The sequence below is a fragment of the Oratosquilla oratoria genome, chromosome 7 (genome assembly GCF_046742065.1).
Source record: "Oratosquilla oratoria isolate Oo_2021 chromosome 7, ASM4674206v1, whole genome shotgun sequence".
Taxonomy (NCBI): domain Eukaryota; kingdom Metazoa; phylum Arthropoda; class Malacostraca; order Stomatopoda; family Squillidae; genus Oratosquilla; species Oratosquilla oratoria.
The window spans coordinates 39,831,845-39,857,151 of NC_134783.1; the positions used below are offsets into that span (position 1 = coordinate 39,831,845).

General features: G+C 39.4%; 1 protein-coding gene across 6 annotated transcripts in view; it reads right to left on the reverse strand.

The window, feature by feature from the left end:
• The window catches only part of LOC143027089 (vascular endothelial growth factor receptor 1-like), a 269,766-nt gene that overhangs the window by 59,146 nt on the left and 185,313 nt on the right, over positions 1–25,307 (reverse strand). For all 6 annotated transcript variants that reach the window (XM_076188039.1, XM_076188042.1, XM_076188038.1 and 3 more), the window contains 4 exons: positions 21,461–21,772; positions 17,181–17,314; positions 10,036–10,143; positions 9,631–9,798 (listed from right to left, as the gene is read on the reverse strand). In XM_076188039.1, the coding sequence (XP_076044154.1) occupies positions 9,631–9,798; positions 10,036–10,143; positions 17,181–17,314; positions 21,461–21,772 (722 nt within the window). The remainder of the gene's footprint in view (positions 1–9,630; positions 9,799–10,035; positions 10,144–17,180; positions 17,315–21,460; positions 21,773–25,307) is intronic.

Consider the following 25,307-nt stretch of genomic DNA (forward strand, 5'->3'; position numbering starts at 1 on the left):
TAGATAGTATTTTATATATTTCATAATTCTGCATGTGGCTCTCAAGCATCTCATTTCTACTGCCTCCACATGACTTATATTCATAATTCAGGCCTCATGTCACCATCCAGCAACACTAACACAAACTAGGTCTAGCTACAGAAACAAACTGCCCCAGATGCAACCTTTAAACAGAAGACACCTGATCCTACACTTGAGCTACAGACATTAGAGCAAAGAAGAGAGAGAGGAGACTTAATAGCTATTTATAGAATCATGAAAGGCATAGAAACTATTGACAGAGAGGATCTAATAAAATGGGATAGTAGAAATACAAGAGGACATGGAAAGAAAATCAAGAAAGACAATTATAGAAGATATCTGAAAAAGAACAGCTTTCCCCACAGAGTAATAGACATTTGGAACAAGTTAGATGAGAAAGTGGTGTGTGCAAAAACAATACATGAATTTAAAAACAGTCTAGATAAAATGAGATATGAAGACGGGACACCACGAGCATAGCTCCCCTTCCCTTAGAATACAACTAGGTAAATGCCATACACCCTAGCCATACCCAGACAACACAATATTTCTGTCTTGAGAGATTTATGGGTAAATAAATCAGTGGTTGTTGCCGGTTATCTGGGAGCTATGGGTTTCCTACAAAAGAAACCTGGACAATAGACTAAGCTTTTTCCATTTCCAATTCTTTTGATTTTTTACATTAAAGTTTATTATCTACAACTGATTTCTTGTAACATCTATATTTACCTAATTGAAGTACAGTATACAATAAAGGAGTAACACTCACAAGTTCCTATCTCTTACTCTCCAATTATCATACCTAGCTTCAAATTCAAGATGAGAGGGAAATGATGGGTAGTGGATGGGGGTGGATTAGGTGGAAGTGGGTGCATGCCTTGGCTGGCTACCTCCCTTATAAGTGGGAAGGGGCTCTTATATAGAGATATTGCTTCAAATTCATTGTGCCGTTACGAGCAGTAACGGGGCCTTTTTATAATTCTGTGCATCTCCATTTTTACATATATTTTGTCTTAAGCCCATTTCCCCATGGAAAGGGTATCAGTTTTGTTTTCTGTAATGTTTTAATTTTAAGTGTATTTCGAACAGAGACCACTTCTGTTCGAATTCCTACTTTGGAAGTTGTCTGCAAGCTGTGTTGCAAGATAACATCCCATTATTTGTACGATGTTTGCTTTAAAATTAAGGAATAAGCAAATTGTGTAAAGACCTGTTGCTGTTTGTGACGTCACAACTCACGTCTAGGCTTCAGTTTGGGTCTGATACCCAAGGTGCTAACACCCTCTTTTCGCGGCCAACTCAGTAAGTTTTTTGAGCAAAATTTAGTTTTAGAAAATCTGTTATATTACATTATCTGTATATTCATAATGAATTAGTCTTAAGCTGCTCATATTTTATGTTCAGATTCTTTGTAATTTTTTATATTTTTACGTTTGGCTTGTAGCTGTGTTAGTAACTAGCGCCGTTCCATATTTTGCAGTTTTCATCTCCTATGACCCTTCTGCCCCCAAAAGTTTCAATGGCAGCACCTCTAATGTGAAGAGGAAAATGCCTCTTGTAAAGGGGCAACCCCCCTCTCTTTTCTATCGTCAAATAAACGTGGCACCAAGCAACAGTCCATTCTTGCCCTTCCGTGTGAATGATCTTACGTAATTTCGTAACAGGGCAACCAGTGCCACGTTCCAGTGTATAACAAGCCAGTCCGCTGCGCCAAAATGAAAATGAGTTGGCCGCGAAAAGAGGCTGAATGATGAGGGGAGTGCCGCGAACAAGGGTAGCCAGAAGCAGTAAAGCCACACCCATGCTCAAAAAGGAAGACCACACCCTGTCCACCGTTGCCACGTCTCAACTCGCTTCGTCGTCAGCAGCCACATAGCCCGACGTGTCCTTCGAATGTACAAGTTTCGCGAGTGTTAATTAATGACACATGCAGTGCTTAGTGAAGTTTGAAGTTGCCTTGTTGTGGTCGTGTGGTCCAGTTGTCGATGTGGCAAAAATGTATAGACGTATCAAGTGATCAGTGAACTTTGTCGCCTTGTTTGTGTGTTCGCGCGGTCTCCAGTTGTCGATGTGGCAACAATGTATAAGCGCACTTTTGTTTACGTCACGTGACTCAAGTTTTCCACCATATTGTTTATAAAAATGTGCATGTTATTGAAGGCAAAGCTACATTGCCTAACCCTGTTCTCTGTATGTTTAATATGAGCATGCGTGTAGTGAGCCTGACGTAGAATGAATCGCCGTAAGGTGTAATCAATTCTAATTCTACTACCTCAAGTTCCTTATATATGAGGGTCTAGACGACGTACTCCGCGGGTTTCATTCATAGTTAAGTGGAGTTTTTCCTTGCCTTCTTTATTGCATTACTGTCTTGTCTCTCACTGTTTTCCTTGCTTGGCAATATGGCCTCCACTCACAGTATGGATGAAAGGCCTGTCTCTTACAGAGTAAGGGCTCTTACTGCCGAAGGGCAAGAAAGGTACCAGAGAATGACTGACCAGTATGAAGACAAAGTCAAAGCAAGTAGGGATGGGGTACAGGCCTTATTAGAGGACACGAATCTTAGTCCTTGGTTGTACAAGGCCCATGCTGTATACCAGAATACTGTAGATAAGTATCTGGAATACTTAACGTGTGAATGTACTTCAGAAAGTCGTGCTGAATTAGTGAGGAATGAAGACAGGGATTTTCAGGCATCTTTTCGTCAGGCAATAAGTAATTATGCATCTTCTTCCTCAGTTGAAGTCACGGAAGAGGAACACCTCACTGAACCTTCTTCACAAGGTGACCTGAAGTCCAGTCAAGCTCCTTTAACCCTCACTAACCACTCCGATTTTTGCGTACCCCCATCCATAAAAGGCAGTTCAAGAAGGTCAGTTAGGTCAAGCCGTTCCAGTAGCGCCAGTGTTGTTGCAATGAAGCAATGAGCCAAAGTCGAGACCGCTCGTATAAGGGTCAAGTATGCCGAGCAAGAATGTCAGCTTTTAAAGGAAAAGGCTGAAATGCAGGCCAAGTTCAAAGTCATAGAACAGCAAAGGGAGTTGGAAGTAGCCGAAGCCGAACTTCGGCATCTAGGATCCGTCAATGATTGGGAAACATGCAGTGAATGGGATCAACTAAAAGAAACAGTTGCTACCCGCACCCAGCTATATGTAGAACAGCAGGGTGGTATAGGTGATATTTCCGCTAGTCAGAAAGATCCGTTAGGCTTGAACCCTGAAAGTCCTGTTTTCAAACCCTGTTCTGAGCTCAAGTTTAACTCACGGCCTGTTGACTATGTTCCTTTCAGTTCTGAACCTTGCATCGAGCAAGCAAACGTGAAGCCTGTGCAACCTGCACAGCAACCCATTGCTAACCATAGCATTTCTGTGTCACAACCTGTAGTAAAACCCCCTTGTAGTACGTGTCCTAGATCAGGTACACCCTCCAACTATGTTGATTTAACTAAGTTCCTCATGCGGAAGGAATTATTTCTTGGCAGACTGTCTAAGTTTGATGACACTGCCGAGAATTATGCTGTCTGGAGAGAGAGAGTTTTGGTGAAGTCGTGCAAGAGTTAGATATCTCACGCAAGGAAATAGATCTGTTAATTAAGCACCTAGGTCCTGAATCTAAAAAAATGGGCCCTTACGATCAGAGCCTCCAATGCCAATGATCCAAACATAGCGTGCAGTAGAATCTGGGAACGCTTGAATGACAGGTTTGCTGCCCCTGAGATTGTTGAGACTTCAATTAAAAGGAAGTTAGACAGTTTTCCAAGGTTAACACCTAAAGATACATTGAAGCTATTTGACCTGTGTGACATCCTGTCCCAGATAGAAGCTTTGAAAGCTAACCCTGTCTACAGTACTCTCTTTGCCTATTATGACGCCTCTTCAGGTATCAATCCTATTGTCGCTAAACTTCCATTCTATGTACAGGAAAAGTGGATTGGCAAGGCTATGAACTACAAGACCACCTACGGTGTACCGTATCCACCTTTTTCCTTCTTTGTACAGTTTGTGAAGGAGATGGCAAGGGTCAAGAATGATCCATGTTTCGCCATTCATAACCTCGGTGCTGACAGGTTTATGAAATCGGAGAAGCCACCTTCCTCCAAGCTTCCTCAAGTACGTGTGAAGAAGACTGACACCAAGTTGCCCGGTGGTAGTAAGACGACCATGGTTGCTGACATGTCTGTTAACGCTGCTAGTTCCACTGATCAAGGTAAACCAGGAAAAGGGAGTTTTTGTATTTATCACAACTCTGACGTGCATAGTTTAAATTTCTGCAAAGCCCTCCGTACCTTGTCTGTAAGCGAAAGGAAGGATTTCCTAAGTGATAAAGGTATGTGTTATAAGTGTTGCAAAGATGACCATCCTTCTTCCAGCTGCAAAGAAAAACTGTTTTGTAAGCTCTGTAAGGCCTCCACTCATGTGGCTGCCTTACACTACGATGAACCCAGGGCAAAAAGAAGTCCTACTCAAGCTGTAACACAGCATGGAAGGGAGGTTGCTCAAGACAAGACACCCCACTTCCCTGTAGCCGACCAAGTGTCACTTCCTAATGTTCTTACTCCTGTAGTCAAGACTCATGGAGGGGAGGGTGCTGCGGTCAATTCAAAATGCACCTTGATCCGCAGTAACCCCACCTCCATGAGTAAATCCTGTGCCAAGACCTTCTTGGTGAAAGTCTATCCTGAAAGTAAGCCAGAGCTCAGAGTGTGGTGTTATGCCATCCTAGACGATCAGTGCAATTGCTCTTTAGCAAGATCCGAGATTTTTGACTTGTTCGACAAGAAGAGCAAAAGGGTTTCATACCGTCTAGCTACCTGTGCAGGTGTAACGGGTGCTTCTGGGCGCACCACCAGAAATTACACCATCATGTCTTGGCATAACTCACATGAGGTACATGTCCCTCTGCTAGTAGAATGTGACAGCATTCCCAATGTGAGAGAAGAGATACCCACTCCTGCCATAGCTCGTGGCTATCCTCATCTGTCCGACCTTGCTGAGCATATTCCCCCTTTAGTCCCTGAGGCCGAGATTCTACTCATCATTGGTCGAGATGTACCTTCAGCCCATTACATTTTTGACCAGAGAATCGGTCCTGTCAAGGCCCCCCTAGCTCAACAGACCAGCCTGGGATGGGCAATCATTGGAGAAGTGTGTCTCCACGGCACTTGTGTGCCTCCTGTCATTAGCAGTTTTAAGACGTCCTTCGTATATGATAGGCGTCCCTCTATAGTTGCACCATGTGATAACCAGATTCATGTCTCCGAAGTAAAAGATGATTTGTTCAAAGTAACCAAAGATGATGACAAGACTGCCCTGTCGATTGAAGACAGGAAGTTCCTAGATGTCATGAACACAGAATTCCGGAAGGATCAAAGTGGCCATTGGGTCGCGCCACTGCCTTTCCGTCCTAATGTTGTAGCCACCAGTAATAATAGAGACTTTGTGTGGCACCGTACACTGTCTCTCCATCGTAGTCTCAGCACAAAGCCTGAAAAACGTAAGCATATGATGGCTTTCATGCAAAAGATGTTAGATCGTGGGCATGCTGAAGTTGCACCCCCATTGAAGTCTGATCAGAAGTGTTGGTATCTTCCTTTCTTTGGGGTATACCACCCCAAGAAACCTGACAAGATCAGAGTTGTGTTCGACTCTTCTGCCAAATCCAGAGAGTTCTCCCTAAATGACATGCTAATGTCAGGTCCTGATATGACAAACAGCATTCTTGGGATTCTTCTACGTTTCCAGCAAGAAGCTGTAGCAGTATCAGCTGATGTAGAACAAATGTTCTACAACTTCAAAGTGAAGACTGAGCAAAGAGATTACCTCAGATTCTTCTGGTACAAGGATAACGACCCTGACCAAAAGTTAATTGAGTATAGGATGAGTGTCCACGTCTTCGGAAATACTCCATCCCCGGCCATTGCCACCTATGGCCTGCGTAAGTCTGTAGAAAATGCCTCTCCTGAAGTTCGTCATTTCATAGAGAACAATTTCTATGTAGATGATGGGTTAGCATCTCTGCCAGATGCGGAGACTGCTTACAAGTTAATCCAAGACTCCAAGTCAGCACTCCAAGAAGGAGGACGCTTACGCTTGCACAAGATTACTTCCAACAGTAAGGAAGTATTATCTAAGTTTGCCACCAGTGAGCTGGCCGATAACCTTCAAGAGCTGAACCTAACTTCCGACTCCATGCCTATGCAATCTAGCCTAGGTCTCTTATGGGATATCCAAAAAGGATGTTTTTGTGTATAAATTTATTGATTCAGACAAACCTGTAACCAAAAGAGGTATACTGTCTGTTGTAGATAGTCTGTTTTACCCCATGGGCTTCTTAGCTCCAGTAATAATAGTGGGAAAACTACTCCTGAGGGAGATAACTAACCTAAAGTGTGGTTGGGATGAACCCATACCAGCTAAGATCCACAACAAATGGTCCAGGTGGCTAACGTCCTTAAGGAACCTCGAGGACATAAGCGTAAACCATCAGTTCGCTAGTATTTCTTTGTCTCAAGCTCATAGGATAGAGCTTCATACCTTTTCGGATGCCTCCAGAGTAGCAGTAGGAGCAGTATCATATCTTAAAGTTTTTAGTGATACCAAAAGCTACCAAGTGTGTTTTGTGAGGGGACAGGCTAAAGTAGCTCCCAACCATGGTCATACTATCCCCAGGCTAGAGTTATGTGCTGCAGTAATGGCAGTTAATCTCAGTAATTCCATCACAGATTGCTTAGACAAAAACGTAGATGCTAAGCATTTCTATTCTGACAGCATGATTGTCTTAGGCTATATTCATAATGAAAGGCGTAGATTTCATGTCTACATGAGTAACAGAGTAGACCACATTAAGTTGTCCACCAAACCTACCCAATGGCATTATGTACCTATGGATTGTAACCCAGCGGACCTGGCTACCCGTGGTCTTGAAATAACCGACCTAAATCAAAGTGATTGGTTGTCAAGTCCCTGATGCCTATTTGAGGATGTTATACCCATCTGTGGAAGTTTTCCTCTTGTAAGCCCTGAGACAGATAAAGAAGTGAAAGTACCAGACTACACAGCTGAGTCTGAACCTCTTGTCAGTGTAAACAAGAACAATGTAGAGCCTGCAATTGTGTCATTAGCCCAGAGGTTCTCAATTCTCCTGTTGGAGAAGACTTGTAAGAGCGGTAGCTCTCCTTAAGCATATAGCCCGTTCCTTCAAACAAGGTAACAAGTGTTGTTCAGGTTGGCATATGTGCAACAAGCATAAGTCATCCAATCAGCTAGAAGATGCAGCTGATCTCATTGTTAAGATATATCAGAAAGATTATTTCTCATCTGCCATGACTAAGTTGCAAAGTAAAGTTTGTTTATCTCCTACCAGTCCCATTGCACCTCTGTCTCCCTATTTAGACCAGAAAGGCCTACTTCGTGTAGGAGGCAGATTGAGCCAAGGCAGCAATATACTTGGCATGCTTGCAAAGCCTATTATCATTCCAAAGGAATCCCACTTAGGCTTATTGTTGATCCGCCACTACCATGAGACAGTGCACCACCAAGGTAGGGTGATTACAGAAGGAGCCATCCGTACAGGTGGTTTCTGGATTTTGGGAGGAAAATATACCATCTCTAGGGTCATTTCTAAATGTGTTACCTGTAAAAGAGTAAGAGGTAGAGTATGTGTTCAGAAGATGGGAGACTTGCCCATTGACAGACTTACTCCCAACCCGCCATTTTCCTATGTAGGAGTTGACCTTTTTGGCCCCTGGCATATAAAAACACGGCACACTAGAAGTTCCTTCCTCGAAAGCAAAAGATGGGGCGTTCTGTTCACATGTCTTGTATCCAGAGCTATCCATATAGAGACTGTAGAAGAATTGAGTACTTCTTCCTTCATTAACACCTTAAAGAGATTCATCTCTATTCGTGGCCCCGTTAAACTGATGCATTCTGACAGAGGTACGAACTTTGTAGGTGCCATCAAAGCACTGAACTTGCTTGCCGCCACCGATGAAGGTGGTGATGTCAATAGTTTCTTGTCAAGTCAAGGTTGTACTTGGTTGTTTAACCCCTTCCATACGGTGCCGCACACGTAGGCGTCATGGGGAGCGAGTGTATTCGCGAGGCTGCCATATCGGCGTCTTGATCATATTTATTGTAGTCGCCCCTCCATAATGACATTCTTTCTAATTCTTTTGTAATCACATTTTCTATGGTTATCAAAATTCACGGGTGAAGAGAGAACGATCGATATAAGCGGTGACTATATTTTATGATGCGAGTATTATTACGACACGTCGTACGGCTGGCATTGGCTGCTGCCACCGAGATCCAAGTCCATGACGCCTACGTGTGCGGCACCGTATGGAAGGGGTTAACCCTCCTCATGCTTCCCACATGGGCGGAGCATGGGAGCGTATGGTTGGAATAGTACGCAACATCATGAATGCAATACTGACTAACCATCAACCCAAAACATTGACACATGAGGTGTTAGTAACCTTCTTTGCAGAGGTATGTAAGATCGTGAATTCCAGACCTTTAGTTCCTGTTTCATCGGACCCTAGTAGTCCTTTCGTTTTGTCTCCATCTATCCTTCTCACTCAGAAAATTGATATTCCTGTAACTCTTCCTGAAGAGATAGATATCAAGGCTATATATAAGTCACAGTGGAAGCATGTACATCACCTTGCTGAGGAATTCTGGAAGAGATGGAAGAGAGAGTAGCTTTCCTCTTTACAACCTAGAAGAAAGTGGGTTAATTCCTCTCCAAATGTAAAGGTGGATGATATAGTGCTTGTAAAAAATCAAGAGAGTCCCCAAGGTCAGTGGCCATTGGTTATTGTAATTAAAGTATTTCCTAGCAAAGATGATTTAGTCAGGTAAGTCCAAGTAAGAGTTTTTGTAAACAATAAAGCACATGAATATGTAAGACCCATTTCTGAGCTCGTGCTGTTGTGCCAATAGACTTTTGTAATTTCCTCCTAGGAAATTAGGAAGGGAGTGTGCCATTACGAGCAGAAACGGGGCCTTTTTATAATTCTGTACATCTCCATTTTTACATATATTTTGTCTTAAGCCTGTTTCCCCATGGAAAGGGTATCAGTTTTGTTTTCTGTAATGTTTTAATTTTAAGTGTATTTCGAACAGAGACCACTTCTGTTCGAATTTCTACCTTTGTAAGTTGTCTGCAAGCTGTGTTGCAAGATAACATCCCATTATTTGTACGATGTTTGCTTTAAAATTAAGGAATAAGCAAACTGTGTAAAGATCTGTTGCCGTTTGTGACGTCACGACTCACGTCTAGGCTTTAGTTTAGAAAATGCCTCTTGTAAAGGGGCAACCCCCATCTCTTTTCTATCGTCAAATAAACGTGGCACCAAGTAACAGTGCATTCTTGCCCTCCCGTGTGAATGATCTTATGTAATTTCGTAACAGGGCAACCAGTGCCACGTTCCAGTGTATAACAAGCCAGTCCGCTGCGCCAAATTCATGTATGATTTCAACTTGGGCTATAACACCTTATTCTAAGTGTTGAGTGCTTCTTACAGTTGCAAACAAAAGATAATGCATCAACTTAAACCTTATATACATGATCAATTTAATCACTATCAGCATAAATAGCACTTACCTTATCTCGAAAGAGCCTAATAATAAAGTAAAGACAGGTAGCGAAGATGATTGTGGCTAGAACACCCACAACTATTGACATTACATCATTCGTTTTGCCATTATCCTGTGAATCGGCATTCACTATGACTTTTGCCTGTGCAAATATTTCACCCTTTCTATTTGACACCTTGAAGTAAAAGTTAAAACATAGTAGTTATTAGTACACCATCAACATTTAGCAAAAAAATAAAAATTATGACCACAATAGTTCTGCATTGATAAAAGAGTTTAAGTACATTCATTAACCTAACTTTAAACAAATGTGCTATCTGTAGCAGAAAGCTTGTGAAATTAGTTTCATTTCAAAACTATATACACAACATATACTCTATAACAATGCATTCATTATCAGTACTACTCTTACCTTGCAAATGTATGTACCTGCATCCTCTGGCTTTATTGAGGAGAAATTAATGGCTGATTTATTTCTTGTGATGGTTGCTTCTGGGCTCTCAGTAAAAGGTTCTCCATCCTGTAGATCAAAGGAGGAATATCAAAATTTCATCTTTATGTATCTACCTAGTTGTATTATATGGGAAGGGGAACTATGCTCGTGGTGTCCCTTCTTTGTATCTAACAACACCTAGCTTGTTCTTAAATTTGTGTATGGTGTTTGCACACACTATTGTTTAATCCAATTTGTTCCAGACATTTACCACTCTGTGTGGAAAGCCTTTTTTTCAGATCTCTTCTATGACTGTCCTTTTTGAGTTTCTTTTCATGTCCCCTTGTTTTTCTCCTATCCCAATTTAATAAGTCACAGACTTCCATGCCTTTCATAATTCTATAAATGGCCAACATATCACTTCTTTCTGTTATTTGTTCCAGGGTTGGTAATTCCAGTGTAGACAATCTTTGCTCATATGTCAATTTTGAAAGGTTTGGGGCCATCTTTGGATTCTTTCTATTTTCCTTATATTCTTTTGTGTACTGGGTGTCCATAATATATATATATATATATATATATATATATATATATATATATATATATATATACAAATACATATATACTGTATACTCATTACATTGATTCTGAGAATATTATTTTTTCTAGTATTTGTATCATGCACACATTAACAAAAATAAATACAACAATATTGAATAGATGTAATATTTCATTTACCTAAAACCTTTAATCTTATTTTATTCCTCTGACTACAATCTGGGATTAAGTTGGCCATTTTGATTGGGCTCTTTTATATAAGTTTTCCCATTAGAAATTACAGACCTAGTCTGCCACTGGCCACATGTGACTCCAAATACTTAAAATTCTCCACTATCACTAGTCTTTCACCTTTTGTACTCCTATCCAACCTGCCACCTCTTTGTACATCTCATCATTTTACTCTTCCCTACATTTACTCTCAACTGTCATGCATCCTTCCAAACTCAGTCACCCACTGTTTCAGTCTCTCTTCAGAATCAGCCAAAAGTAAAGTGATGAAAATGTACTTTCTGATGTCATGTAAAATAAAATAAAAAAATTTCATGAATGTCGTGTTATTAAGACGTGTGGTAGCTCGTACACTCCTTTATTATTGTTATATAAGGTCTACCAACATAAACATTAAGCATGAACATCGACATGCACAATAGCAATGGTAATAAGAATGTTATGCAAAGCAATAATACAACACCCCTCCTCAAGTTTATAAAATCTCTAAATAAACTTATTAGCAAATAACAGTTTACTAATTCCCTAATAAGCTGCAAAAGAAAGCATATTGATGACATATCAAACTAGAGTAAACCTTTAGAGTAAAGAACCAAATTAGATACTGTACTTGTGGTACATACACAGTCAATAATAAATCATTTCAGGTTGTACATTGGGTTTAGACACTCTGCCGGACCTTCTAACTTCGGTTTGTGATGGACTAGGTACACTAGGTTTAGTACTAGGACAAACAATAGATGTAGATGCACCTTTAGGAATATCACTGACATATGTGGAATCATCAGAAGAACTGAGCAGGGTGGGAGTCCCTTCTTTGGATTCATTGTTAGGCAATTTACTGTGTTCACCTGTGTGTATGAGAGAGTGTCGGTTCCTTCTTATTGTGGAGCCTGCATCTGTCAGGACTTTGTATGATCTCGGTTGAGTCAGTCTCTGTGTTACTTCTCCATAACATTCTTGGTCTCTTATGTATACTTTATCACCTGCTTGAAGAGCTGGCAATGTCTGGATACGATGGTGGTTGTTGTAGTTCTTAGAGTATTTCTCTCTATAGAGTTCCTCTTTTTCTAGTAAGTCATCTTGGTTATATCCCTTTGGTATCAATGTATTAGGGAGTACTGGCAACTTTCTTCTGATTTTTCTACTCATCAGTATTTCACTTGGGGTCAAACCATTTCTGAGTGGAGCTGAACGATAAGCAGTAGTCCTAAGTAAGGGTTAGCATTCTTTTTAAGGATGTTTTTAGCTGTCTGGACTGCCCGTTCTGCCTCCCCATTTACCTGTGGGTGTAGGGGTGATGACGTAACATGGGTAAACCCCCAACACTTGGCAAATTCTTTGAACTCATGGCTGGAGTACTGAGGTCCATTGTCGGATACAACAGTTTCAGGAATTCCATGTATAGAAAAAATATCTGCCAGAGCTGTTATGACTGCAATAGTTGTGGTATTTTTCAGTTCTCTGAACTCAAACCATCGACTGGAATAATCAACTGCAATGATGTATGACTTACCCTCTAATTCAAAAAGATCTGTACCAATTCGGCTCCAAGGTTTGCCTGGAAAGGACATTGGTAAGAGAGATTCCTTTGGTTCAGATCGTAGCTTAGCACAAATATGGCACTTGTTAACCATAGATTCTATCTGCTTTGTGATGAGAGGCTACCAAACTGAGTAACTTGCTTGTCCTTGGCACTTAGTAATTCCTAAATGACCTTCATGTAAAGCATTGAGAATTTCTAGCTGTAGAGAGGTTGGAACAACAATACGGTTGTTGAACATTAGTAGTTCTTGGTTGACTGTCAAATGCTGTTTTTTCTCCCAATAGGGTTTCAAGAGTGGCTGAGAAGGCATTATTGAAGGCCACCCATCAAGACAATAAGCTTCTACTTGTTTGCAGATGGCATCTGCTTGTTGAGCTGCTTTGATCTCTCCCAGGTGTCGTTCTGTAGCTGGGATAACTTTAAAATTACCCTCTTGACTTTCTTCTACTTCTTCTATAAGCTCTAGATCAGCTTTTGTAGGAAGACTTGTAGGAGCACGTGATAAAGCATCAGCTGTGTTCTGATGAACGCTTTGTACATATGTCACTTCTGGTGAATATCTTGCTAGTCGAAGATGAAAGCGAAGAATTCTAGGCGAAAGTTTTGACAAATCAGTACTTGAGAGCAAAGGCACTATAGGGCGGTGATCTGTCTCAAGCTTGAAAACTGTTCCTAAAATGTAGTCCTTAAACTTTTCACAAGGCCAAGTAGCTGCTAAAGCCTCTTTTTCAATAACTGCATACCTCTTCTCAGTGTCACTGAGTGATCTTGAAGCATAAGCAATAGGAAGACGGTGCCCTGTGTCATCCACTTGTATAAGAAGAGCGCCAAGGCCGTCTTGACAAGCATCTGCAGCAATAATACATTTCTTGTTTGGATCATAATGGGCTAGGATCTCTGTTGACACAAGTTTCATCTTGATTGTTTGAAATGCAGCTTCTTGTGGTTGGTCCCAGAACCATTGTTGACTTTTCCTTAAAAGCTGGCGAAGTGGTTCATTTACACTGGCCAAATCAGGAATGAACTTAGCGAGCTGATTAACCATACCGTTGAATCTTTGTAGTTCTGTTACATTCATTGGTCTTGGGAAATCTTGGACAGCTTTGGTTTTTCCTGGATCTGCTTCAATGCCTTTCTCTGAAATGATGTGGCCCAAGAATTTCATGTGTCCTTTCGAAAACTCGCATTTGTCGTTTAGGGTGATTCCTGCTCCCTGTAGTCGACGTAACATTTCTCGAACTCGATTGTCATGAATCTCCTGTGTGGGCCCATGGATGAGGATATCATCCATGTGGCAAACAACTCCTTCCAAACCTTCCAGTATGGTTGACATGGTTCTTTGGAAGATTTCAGGGGTGGAGCTAATGCCGAAGGGCAAACGATTGAAGCAATAACGCCCAAATGGGCTCACAAAGGTTGTTAGCAACCTCGATTCTTCATCAGGTGGTATCTGCCAGAATCCAGAGTTGGCATCAAGTTTTGTAAAAACTTTACTACCTCGTAACTTGGCAAGATTCTTGTCCACACTGGCCATAGGGTGTACTTCCCTCTTCACGGCTTTATTCAAAGGTGTCAGATCCACACAAATTCTCACATCTCCATTAGGTTTCACAACGTTAACCATCCCTGAGCACCACTCTGTAGGAACAGTTACAGGTGAAATGACTTTTTGGTGAACCATGGACTGTAGTTTCTCTTTTACCTTAGGTAGCAGAGGATGGGTCTTGGAGTATAAAGGCAATGAGGAGTAGCATCTTCGTGCAAAGAAATTCTGTATGTAGACTTGAGTAGACCTAGTCCTTTGAAGAGCTTAGGAAATTCTTCCTTGAAGTTCACTGCATTTTCTATGCTATACACTTCTTTAGCAGGTTTAAGCAGTTTGAGAGCTTCAATAGCTGATTTGGACAAAAGATTATTACCCTGACCTGTCATAACATACACATTTTCTATATGTCTCCTATCACCTAATTCAAGTACAGCATCTACAATTTTCCCTTTAATAAGGTGATTGAGATTAACTTCCCCTGGTCCTCGGAAGTCCCTATCTGCCTTTGTGAGGTTACACTCCTTAAGCCAAGGTGTTTTGTCACTAACAATTGTCACTTTGGATCCACAATCAAGTTTAAAGTTAGTCACTTTCCTATCTATTGTGACATCAACTGACCAAAAATTCTCACTAGCAGATTTGACTTCCCCTAACATAAAAGAATTATCTACAATTTCATCACAATTATCATTAATTTCATATACAGATTGCGAACGTAGGCAAGCTGAAGCATAATGGCCCACTTTAGAACACTTAAAACACTTAGCTTTAGAATTTCTGGCTGGGCAGTTTTTCTTGGCATGTCCGTCATTATTTCCGCACCACTTACACCTGGGTGAGCTAAAACCAGACGTTTTATTTGGAGATTCCCCTCTCTTCTTTCCTGTCTGTTTCGGTTTCGGTGCCTCACGTACATTTTCATTCAGGTTTTTTTTGTGCACTAGTTTCCTCATTGAAGATGTACTGGTACCTTTCCGCTTATTCGTGTACTCTACTGTAGCTTCCAATTTATCAGTAATTACTTGCTTGTGTGTTCTGGAGATTTCTGCTGCCCGAAGGCTTTCAATCACTTTGTCGAGGCTTGGGACTGGCCGTTCACGGAGTAGTCGTTCTCTCCCTGCTTCATCCGATGTACCAACGACAATTCTGTCGTGGATGAGTGAGTCTTTCAAAGTGTCAAACTCACACGATTCACTGAGTTGCCACAGACGGAGCACGTACTCATCTACTGATTCGTTGCTCTTCTGAATGGCTGAGTTGAACAGAAACCGTTCATACAAGACATTTTGCTGGGGCACAAATTGCTTCTGCAACTCTTCGATAATTCTGGCAGGTTTCTTCTTGTCTTGCTCTGACAGCGTAGGAAGAGCATTCATAACTTTTTTGCACTCAGGTCCCATGACAGTACAAAGTGTGGCTGCTACTATTTCCATTCCCTCAGGGTTATCTGTTCCATCATCTTTTTTCAATTTTGACCTCAAATTAGTAGCAATAGTGTAGTAGTGCCATGAGTTTTCAAAATCCTTCCAGTTCTCCACTACATCCCCTTTCAAAGACATAGGTGGGGGTGCTGGAATCTGGTATGTCGACATTGTAGACTATGCTTCCTCGAGAACGTTATCCGCGACGCTGTTACCTACACGGAACACGCCAAGAGGAAGACGGTCACTGCTATGGATGTCGTCTACGACGTCGAACGCCAGGGCACAACCACTACGGTTTCGGAGGTTTAATTGAGAACATATGTCGTTCACTGTGGCCTAATGTTCGTCTTCAGTAGTAGGGAGTAGGTCTACACTGTTCACGATTAGTCTAGGGCAGTGTAACACTGTCAGCACTACAGATGTGAATGATCTTCGGTCGTCCGTCGTGGGCGTTTACGTAAACAACGTTCACTGTGGCCTAATGTTCGTCTTCAGTAGTAGGAAGTAGGTCTACACTGTTCACGATTAGCCTAGGGTAGCATAACACTGTCAGCACTACAGATGTGAATGATCTTCGGTCGTCCGTCGTGGGCGTTTACGTAAACAACGAGGGGAAACTTATGTAACATCTGAGGGATACGCATGCACTTTCTCCAAACTCTGCAGTCTGGCACGATTTTCACACGCAAATATTGGCAGTGCGTCTATTTTCTTCGTGATTTTCCCATTCCAGGATGTTCACTGAAGTTTATAGCGTATCTCACGAGACGTGGTTTCTTGTTATACGACTAAAACCCATGTAAATAGTCTAAAAACCACTTGCTGCCACCATTTCGTGTTATTAAGACGTGTGGTAGCTCGTACACTCCTTTATTATTGTTATGTCAGGTTTCCCAACATAAACATTAAGCATGAACATCGACATGCGCAATAGCAATGGTTATAAGAATGTTATGCAAAGCAATAATACAACAATGAAAGTTGGAATGTGTGGTAGTGGATTTTATGCCTGTTTTTTTGCTATCTCCCTTGTAAGTGGGAAAAAGCCTTGGTATATGTATATGTATTTACCTAGTTGTATCTTATGGGAAGGGGAGCTATGCTTGTGATGTCCCATCTTTGTATCTCGCAGTGTCTAGTTTCCTCGTAAATTTGTGTATAGTTTTTGCACACACTACTGTTTTATCCCGTTTGTTCCAGATATCCACCACTCTGTGTTGAACACTGTTTTTTTAGGTCTCTTCTATAACTATTCTTTTTGAGTTTCTTACTATGTCCCCTGCATTTCTCTTATCACAATTTAATAAGTCCTCTCTATCAAGGACTTCTGTGCCTTTCATGATTCTGTAAATGGTCAGCAGGTTGCCTCTTTCTCTTCTTTGTTCCAAAGTTGGTAATTTCAATTTAGCCAGTCTCTCCTCATATGACAGGTTTGAAAGTGTTGGGGTCATTTTTGTGGCTGCTCTCTAGATTCATTCAGTTTTCTTTATATTCTTTTTGGTACTGGGTGACCATAGTGTCACAGCATATGTCAGTCTAGGCCTTATTAGTGTGACTAGTCTGAAGTTCTTACTATTTGCTAGTTTAACCGCTTTTGATAGTATCTCCTCAGCTATCATTTGAGTTTTTAGTTTGATTTTCAGAGGTCTGTATGTATGTATGAAAGTTAACAATTCAATCCCATACAGGGATAAAGATAGGGGGGGCACAGATTGCAATCTGGATGGGTTACAACTTTAACAGCAAGCCAGAAGTCCATACCTTCATAAACCAAGTAACAGGAGCCACTATCTTGGCACAGCAATTCAAAGGTCCATACCTTGATCCAAGTAATGACTGGTTTAGGCTGTCCTCTGGCACTGCAATCAAGAATGAAGGCTCCTGTCTCATTGACAGTCACATCACGAAGGGGTTGAGAACCATCTGGTGTAGACCATGTAGGTGCCTCCAGTGCTGGTGGAATATCAAGTTACCTGTCAACATACACTACCAAAGAAGATAATGCCCTCACCTATGTATATACTAAAAAATACAAATATCTCTGGGGTATTGACTGCAGGGTAACATGGAGTCAATACTTATGGTACTCTTTTCGGGTACCTCCACAGACCAGAGCCACACATAATTTATTTTTGTTAAGTTTAAAATCTTTACTCACAAAGGAATGATGATACTTTTGTTCTCCTGCTATTCTTCCTTTATGCTATTCTTTTGAACCTGTTTTTTCCAAATGCTATGAATATCCTTCCTGATCCCTCTGTGACAGGGTTGGAAGGGAGGGGTTGAATGTTACCACCATGATCCCATGCATGACATAGAAGGTGACTAAATGGAATGGAGTGAGGAGACTAGGGACTTCCCATTCTATATTTTTCTCCTACAAAATTTCAGTGTATAAGAGGGCTGGGAGGATTCAAAAAGAATCCTAGTACAGTGAATGGGTTGTTAAATGTGCATGAATATGTTACAGACAAGAGTGAAATGGAAGAGACTGGTAGTATGTTCGTATTTACCTAGTTGTATTATATGGGAAGGGAGCTATGCTTGTAGTGACCCGTCTTTGTGTCTTTCAGCATCAAGTTTGTTCTTAAATTCTTGAAAAGTATGCGCACACACTGTTGCCTCATCCAATTTATTCCAGATATCCACCACTCTGTGTGGGAAGCTATTCTTTTTCAGATCTCTTCTATAACTATCCTTTTTTAGTTTCTTTTCATGTCCTCTTGTTTCTCTATTGTCCCACTAATAAATCATCTCTATCTAAGACTTCCATTCCTTTCATAATTCTGTAAACAGTCATTAGATCTCCTCTTTCTCTTCTTTGTTCCAGAGTTGGTAGTTCCAATTTGGACAATTGTTCTTCATATGTCAATTTGGAGAGTGTTGGTGCCATCTTTCTCATTGCTCTTTGCATTCTTTCTAATTTCTTTATATTCTTTTTAGTACTGGGTGTCCATAGTGTTGCAACATGCTCCAATCTTGGTCTTATCAGTGTAACTAATATTTTCTTGACCATTTCCTCATCCAAATAGTCAAAAGCCACTTTCATTGACCTTAGTAAATTGAAGGTTTCTCTGACTATTTTGTTGATATGTTTGTCTGGTGACATGTCTTTACTGATAATTACTCATAGGTCCCTTTCTAAGCTCACTTTTATTTTTACTTCCTCTGCATCTATTTTGTATTTCCTTGATATTCTATTTTTAGTTTTTCCAAACTCCATTATACATTTCTGGATGTTAAAGATCACTTCCCACTTTTGACTTCATTTCCAGACTTTACCTAAGTCTTTCTGTTGTGATTCACAATCTTTCTCTGTACTCACTTTCTTTAAAAAATTTTAATCATCTGCAAAGAAGTTCATATAACATTCCACACCTTCATCCATGTCATTTATATATATGGCAAACATAATTGGAGCCAATACCGAACCTTGTTGGACTCCACTTATCATTAATTCCCAGGTCAAGTATTTGTCTCTAATTACTACCCTCATTTTTCTCCCAGTCTTCCATCAATTCTAATAATTTTCCTTTAATACCACCTATTGATTCCATTTTTCTTAATAGCTTTTTGTGTGGTACTTTATCACATGCTTTTTGTAGATCTAGAAAAGCACAATCCGCCCATCCATCCCTTTCTTATATTATTTCTATTAGACTCGAGTAGAAGCAAATCAAGTTTGTGGTACATGATCTTCCTTGTCTAAAGCCAAATTGTGTTGGATTCAGTATATTTTTTTCTTTCATATATTTAATCCATCTACTTTTGACCACTTTTTCACATATTTTGGCTTTGTGCTTGTAAGGGAGACCAGTCTATAGTTAGTTGGATTTTCCTTGTCCCCTCCTTAATATATTGGTACAATATTTACATTTTTTCAATCCTGTGGTAGCTTTCCTTCTTTGAGTATTTAATTATCTTGTATATTTTGTCTGTCAGATCATCTATGCATTCTTTTAATATCCAGTTTGTAATTCCATCTGGACTGTGTGATTTTCTGACATCAAGGTTTTTTATTTGGTCTCTAATGTCCTTCTGTGTCACAGTTATTTATTTCAATGGAGGGTATCTTTCTGTATTTCCTCCCAATTTTGTGTACTTTCATTTGTGAATACAGATTTAATTTTTTTCTTCATAATTTCAGCCATTTCTACATCTGTATATTCATTATTCCTTTGGTGGAGTTTTACTATTTCTTGTTTGTCTTTTAGTTTACCATTCACATACCTGTAAAATATTTTAGATTGGTACTTGAATTTTTTATTATGTCCTTTTCATAGTTTCTCTTTTCATCCCCACATATTTTTACATATTCATTCCTTAGTGTGATATATGTTTGCCACTTACTTGTTTTTTATATTTTTTCCATCTTTTCCAAGCTTTGTCCCTTCTATATTTAGCTTCACTACATTTTTTTTTTGTACTAGCACTTAATGTACACCCTTTCTTGCTTCTGTTTTGGTACACATGTGTTTATTCCCTGATTGTAAATTTTCTTTAATATGTTCCATTTCTCTTCCATCTTTGTTTCTTCATTTAAAAAGTTTTTCCAATTTGCATTTTGAAAGACTTTTCTAAGTTTCTCAAAATCTGTTTTGTTGTACATAAGTATTACTTTTCTATGTTTCACATTTCTTCTCAATCAAATTTGTTCTTTTAGTTCGAACTCTATTAGTAAGTGGTCACTCTTCCCAATTGGTGTTTTGTATTCTATTTTGTCCACATTTTCAGGCTCTGACATAAGTATCAAATCTAGTCTTGATGTTTTCTCAGTATTTATATATCTACTATCTTCCTTTACCCATTGAGTCAATGTGTATTCAATGGTCATATCCAGTAGAATATTACCCCAAAGTTTTTCTCCACCTTTCACTGTCATTTCTTCCCAATATATTTCTTTTGAGTTAAAGTCACCCATAATTACTATATTTCCTCCTTCTTTCAGTAAATCAGTTAGTGCATTCTTTGTGTCTTCCAATATTTGGAAAGTTCACTCTCTGTCCAAGACTGTTTTAGGGGGTACATACATTACTAAAAAATTTATACTTTTCATGTCACTGTTTTCAACTTTAATCATAATTCCACATTATTTTTTTCCCTCTGTTATCTTAGTTACATTTAAGCCTTTCTTAGTCAAAAACATGACTCCTCCACTCTGTTTCTCCTTTCTATTTTTCATCCAATGGTTGTGAGAAGATAGATATATTAGCATTGAGTGAAACTAAATTGAAAGGGTAGGGTGACTTGGAGTTTGGGAGTGTGGTGGGTAGGGTGCTGGGAGTGGTGAAGGGTTGAGGGAAGGAAGGAGTGGCACTGCTGGTAAGTGATGAGATAGGTAAAAGCATGGAGGAGCAGAAGGAAGTGTCTTTGATGATAACGTGAGCAAAGGTGTAATTGGGAAGGTAGACATGGCTTTATGTGAGTGTGTATGGTTCTGGTAGTAAGAAACTGGAGAAAGACTGGAGGAAATGGATAGTTTTAGATACTTGGGTGTGAATATGGCAGGAAGAGAAGTGGGGTGGAGGTAGAATGTAGATTGAGAAAAGTAAGTAAATGCTTTGGGCGATTAAAAAGTGTACTGGGAAATAGACATTTGGGAATGGATGCTAAGAGGAGATTATATGAAGGAGTGATTGTGCCGACAGCACTGTATGGGGCAGAAACATGTAACATAAGAGAGGAAGAGAGGAGGAGTTTGAATGTGTTTGACATGAAGTACCTGAGAAGTATGATAGGGGTTACTAGGCTGGATTGAATGAGAAATGAAGAGGTGAGGAGGAGAACGGGGGGTGGAGAGGGAGTTGGGAGTTAGGGTTGATGAAAGAGTATTGGGATCGTTTGGACACAGAAAGAACGTACATGTCACCAAAAAGGTAAAATTATAACCTACACATGACTACAATGAAATGTGAATGTTTCAATTATATATCCTTTCTTCCTAGGTTCAGATAAGAAGTGCAGGGTAGTTGGCTACTTGTCTTGCTACCACAGCCCTAGAATTACTCTATATTCAGTGTTTTTCTGCTAGTGTACTTTTGTCTACATTACTGGGCTGGTCGTAAAACCATATGTCCACAATAAAATGAGGATACTTACCTTCAACAATGAGATCATATTTATTATGTGTTTCTTCCCGCTCCTGGTCTCCACACATAAATAATCCACTCATTGACTGAATTACATTAGTTAACCTGAGCTCGAGCACTTCTGAGTAGACTGTTGAACTCTTTGAGACTTGAAAACCCTCTTCATCCTCAGCTGACCTGTTTTGGTAATACCACTGTATATTTGTTGCATCAAGCAACTTGTTGATATAGCATTTTAATGTAACATTATCACCTTCCACTATATCTTCTTGATTGTCAAGGCTTTCCACATCAATGACAACAGCCTCCAATGATGGTGCATCTGAAAAAACATTTAGTAACATTGAAGTGTCTTCACAAAAATAAGGATAGTCAAATTGTCTCCAGAACCTTAACATTCCTTACATATGTGAGATAAAAAAAATATATATATACTGTATATATATACACTTTTGCTAAACGACCAATTCGGTTAACAATGGTGACACTGGTCCAAATTGTCGTCATTAAACGAGGAGTGGTTGTAGATAAAAAATAAATAAACAAAAATAAATAAATATATATGCGTAAGTAACCACCAGGAAAAGTAAACTAACGAAGCAGAGCGCTTTCGTATAATTACATCTTCAGTGCAGATACAAAGAAGGAATTATAAGATGAAGAAGCAAGGTACAGAATATATGACATAGTGAAGAGGGCATTCGGAGAGGTAGTGGAAGAGGTACACGTGACGGACGTTTGGGCCGTCCTGGTAGCCAACAAGTATGGGACGTTTGGGCCGTCCTGGTAACCAACTTTCAATATGAATAACTTGCTAATTTTACCGTACCAAGAGAACCTGCAAAATATTCCAAATATATTACGTAAATATAACATTAATGTAGTTTTTAATAATAAGAACACTGTAAGACAACTGCTCATAAATAATTCTGTCAATAGTGATAAAGGGTGTGTACAAAGTACCTTGCAAATCATGTAATCAGTTTTATGTTGGTCAGACTGCTAAAACACTCACAACACGAATCAATCAACACAAGAAATACGTTAGAGAGGGAAACCAATCTAGCGGTATATTCAACCACATGAACCATTTTAACCACCCAGTTGACTGGGATAACGCTAAAGTCATCACATACAACAACAACATAACAGAAAGAAATTTAATTGAATGTAGTTTGATCAAATCTAGTAAGGGGATAAATGTTAATCTTCATCAAGGTTTGTACAAATTAGATAGTTTTATTTCTCATGAAATTTCAAAATTGTTTAAATTGTAATATAAATTATGAGCAGTTGTCCCATACTTGTTGGTTACCAGGACGGCCCAAACGTCCCATACTTGTTGGCTACCAGGACGGCCCAAACGTCCGTCACGTGTACTTCTTCCACTACCTCTCCGAATGCCCTCTTCACTATGTCATATATTCTGTACCTTGCTTCTTCATCTTATAATTCCTTCTTTGTATCTGCACTGAAGATGTAATTATACGAAAGCGCTCTGCTTCGTTAGTTTACTTTTCCTAGTGGTTACTTACGCATTTGTGAACACACGCTCCTAGTGTTTTTATTGCATATATATATATATATATATATATATATGTATATATATATATATATATATATATGTATATATATATATATATATATATATATATATATATATATATATATACACACACACACACACTTCAACGAATGGACGGCTTAGAAGACGTTCTGAAGAAAATTGAAGTTTGTGGATCCCAACGCAAAGAGAAGTGCCTATTGTATTTACAGGGTGGGGGGGAAATTGCTCGTGGGGTAGTAGGAAAGTAGGGAAAGAGGAAAAGGGGAGGGATTACTGAGGGAAATGGAAGGAAATGAGGAAGGAGTAGACTTGGCCCAGGCAGACAGGCGAAAGGTAAACAAACGGCCCCCCGACGACGATGAAATGTCTAATAAAAATGTAAAGATTAGAAGTATAGATAAGAGCAATACAGTAGAAAGTGATGAGAATATTTTCCAGGGATTTAAAGAGGGTGGGGGGGACACAAACCCCCACCGACTGACAAGACTAGAAGAGAAGGTCGATAAGATGATCGAGGACTAGGAGCGTAGGTTCGGTCATGTTAACAATATTATACGGAGAGTTGAAAAATTGGAAGAACTAGAGAAGGCGAACAAAAACTTAACTAAGGAAATTGAAGAATTAAAAAAACAGTTAAAAGAAGTAAAAGATGAGAATAAAGTCTTAAAGGAGAATAATAAGGAGAACAAGGAGGGTTGGAAAAAAATTCAAGAAAATAGCAAAGTTGCATTCACTGACATAATCAGACAGCAAATGAATGAACAAACTGAAAACTCAGTTATTAAAGTGATGAGACAGAAGGAGAATATAGTAAGAGACTTAGCAGACAAAAAGAAATGTATAATTATATTAGGAATGGAAGAGAAACATAACCCAGATAGAACCACAAGAATCAAAGAGGAAAATGAAAAAAGTAAGAAATTTACTAGAATTAGTTCAGGAAGATGAACCAGAAATAATGAAACAAATCGAAGAGAAATTCAGGCTAGGGAAATATAGTACAGACAAGACCAGACCAATTAAGATTAAATTCAGGTCACAAACTACGGCTGAGAATATCTTATCCAAAACAGGGAAACTAGCAACAAGTGAACAATATAAAAAGGTATGGATAAAAAGGGAAATAAATAAAGAGGAAAGAGAGGAAGAAAAACAGAAAAGACTTGAAGCAAAGGAAAAAAACGAGATAAGAACGGAGTCAGAAAAAGAGAGATTCTATTGGAGAGTAGTGAATATGAAACTAAAGAAAGTCGACATACAAGAGAAAAACAAAAGGGAAACAGAGAACACAATGAAAGTGGCAGAAAACTAAGAGTGTCTTACACAAATATAGATGGATTAATAACAGGATTGAATGAGCTGAATGATTATTTGAAAGAAAAAGAACCAGACATAATGGGAATTGTAGAAACAAAATTAAAAGGTCCACTACCACCCAACAGTGTAGGACATGATGCATATAATTATTGGATTAGAAACAGAGTGAAAAAGGAAGGGGGTGGAGTTATGTTCCTGACTAAGAAGGATATAAACGTGAAGTGTGTCACATATGGAAAGAATACAGTAGAGATGATAATGATGGAAGTAGAAGACAGAGATAAGAAGAACAGAAAGTTTGTGATAAATTATGTGCCCCCGAAAACAGCCTCATGGGAAGAGAGTGAACATAAAAGTATGTTAGAGGACACAATGATAACATTAAACAAGATAATGGAAGAGGGAGGAAAAATAGTTATGATGGGCGACTTTAATTGCAAAGAAATCTGCTGGGAAGAAATGACAGTAAAGGGTGGAGACGGCTCATGGGGAAACGCTCTACTTGAGATGGTTACTGACCATACAATGACACAATGGATACAGGAGAACACTAGGTATAGAAATGAAGAAGAGCCATCGAGACTAGACCTAGTAATTACACCCGAACCTAGAATAGTGGACAAAATTGAATATAAAACGCCAATAAGTAAAAGTGACCACATATTGATTGAACTGGAACTTAATGAAGAAAAATATAGGAAAAGAAATGAACAATATAGAAAAGGAAGAATGATGTATGAAAAAACAAACTTTGATAAAATAAGAGAATTCTTTCAAAAGGAAAACTGGGAAGAAATATACAAAGAAGAAACAACAGTAGAAGAGAAATGGAATATTTTGACAAAAATTTACAAAAAAGGAGTGGGAAAGTATGTCCCAAGACAAAAACAAGAAAAAGAATATGTAACATGCTGGTACAACAAAAGCTGTAGGGAGTTAAAAGACAAAAGAGACAAAGCCTGGACCAGATGGA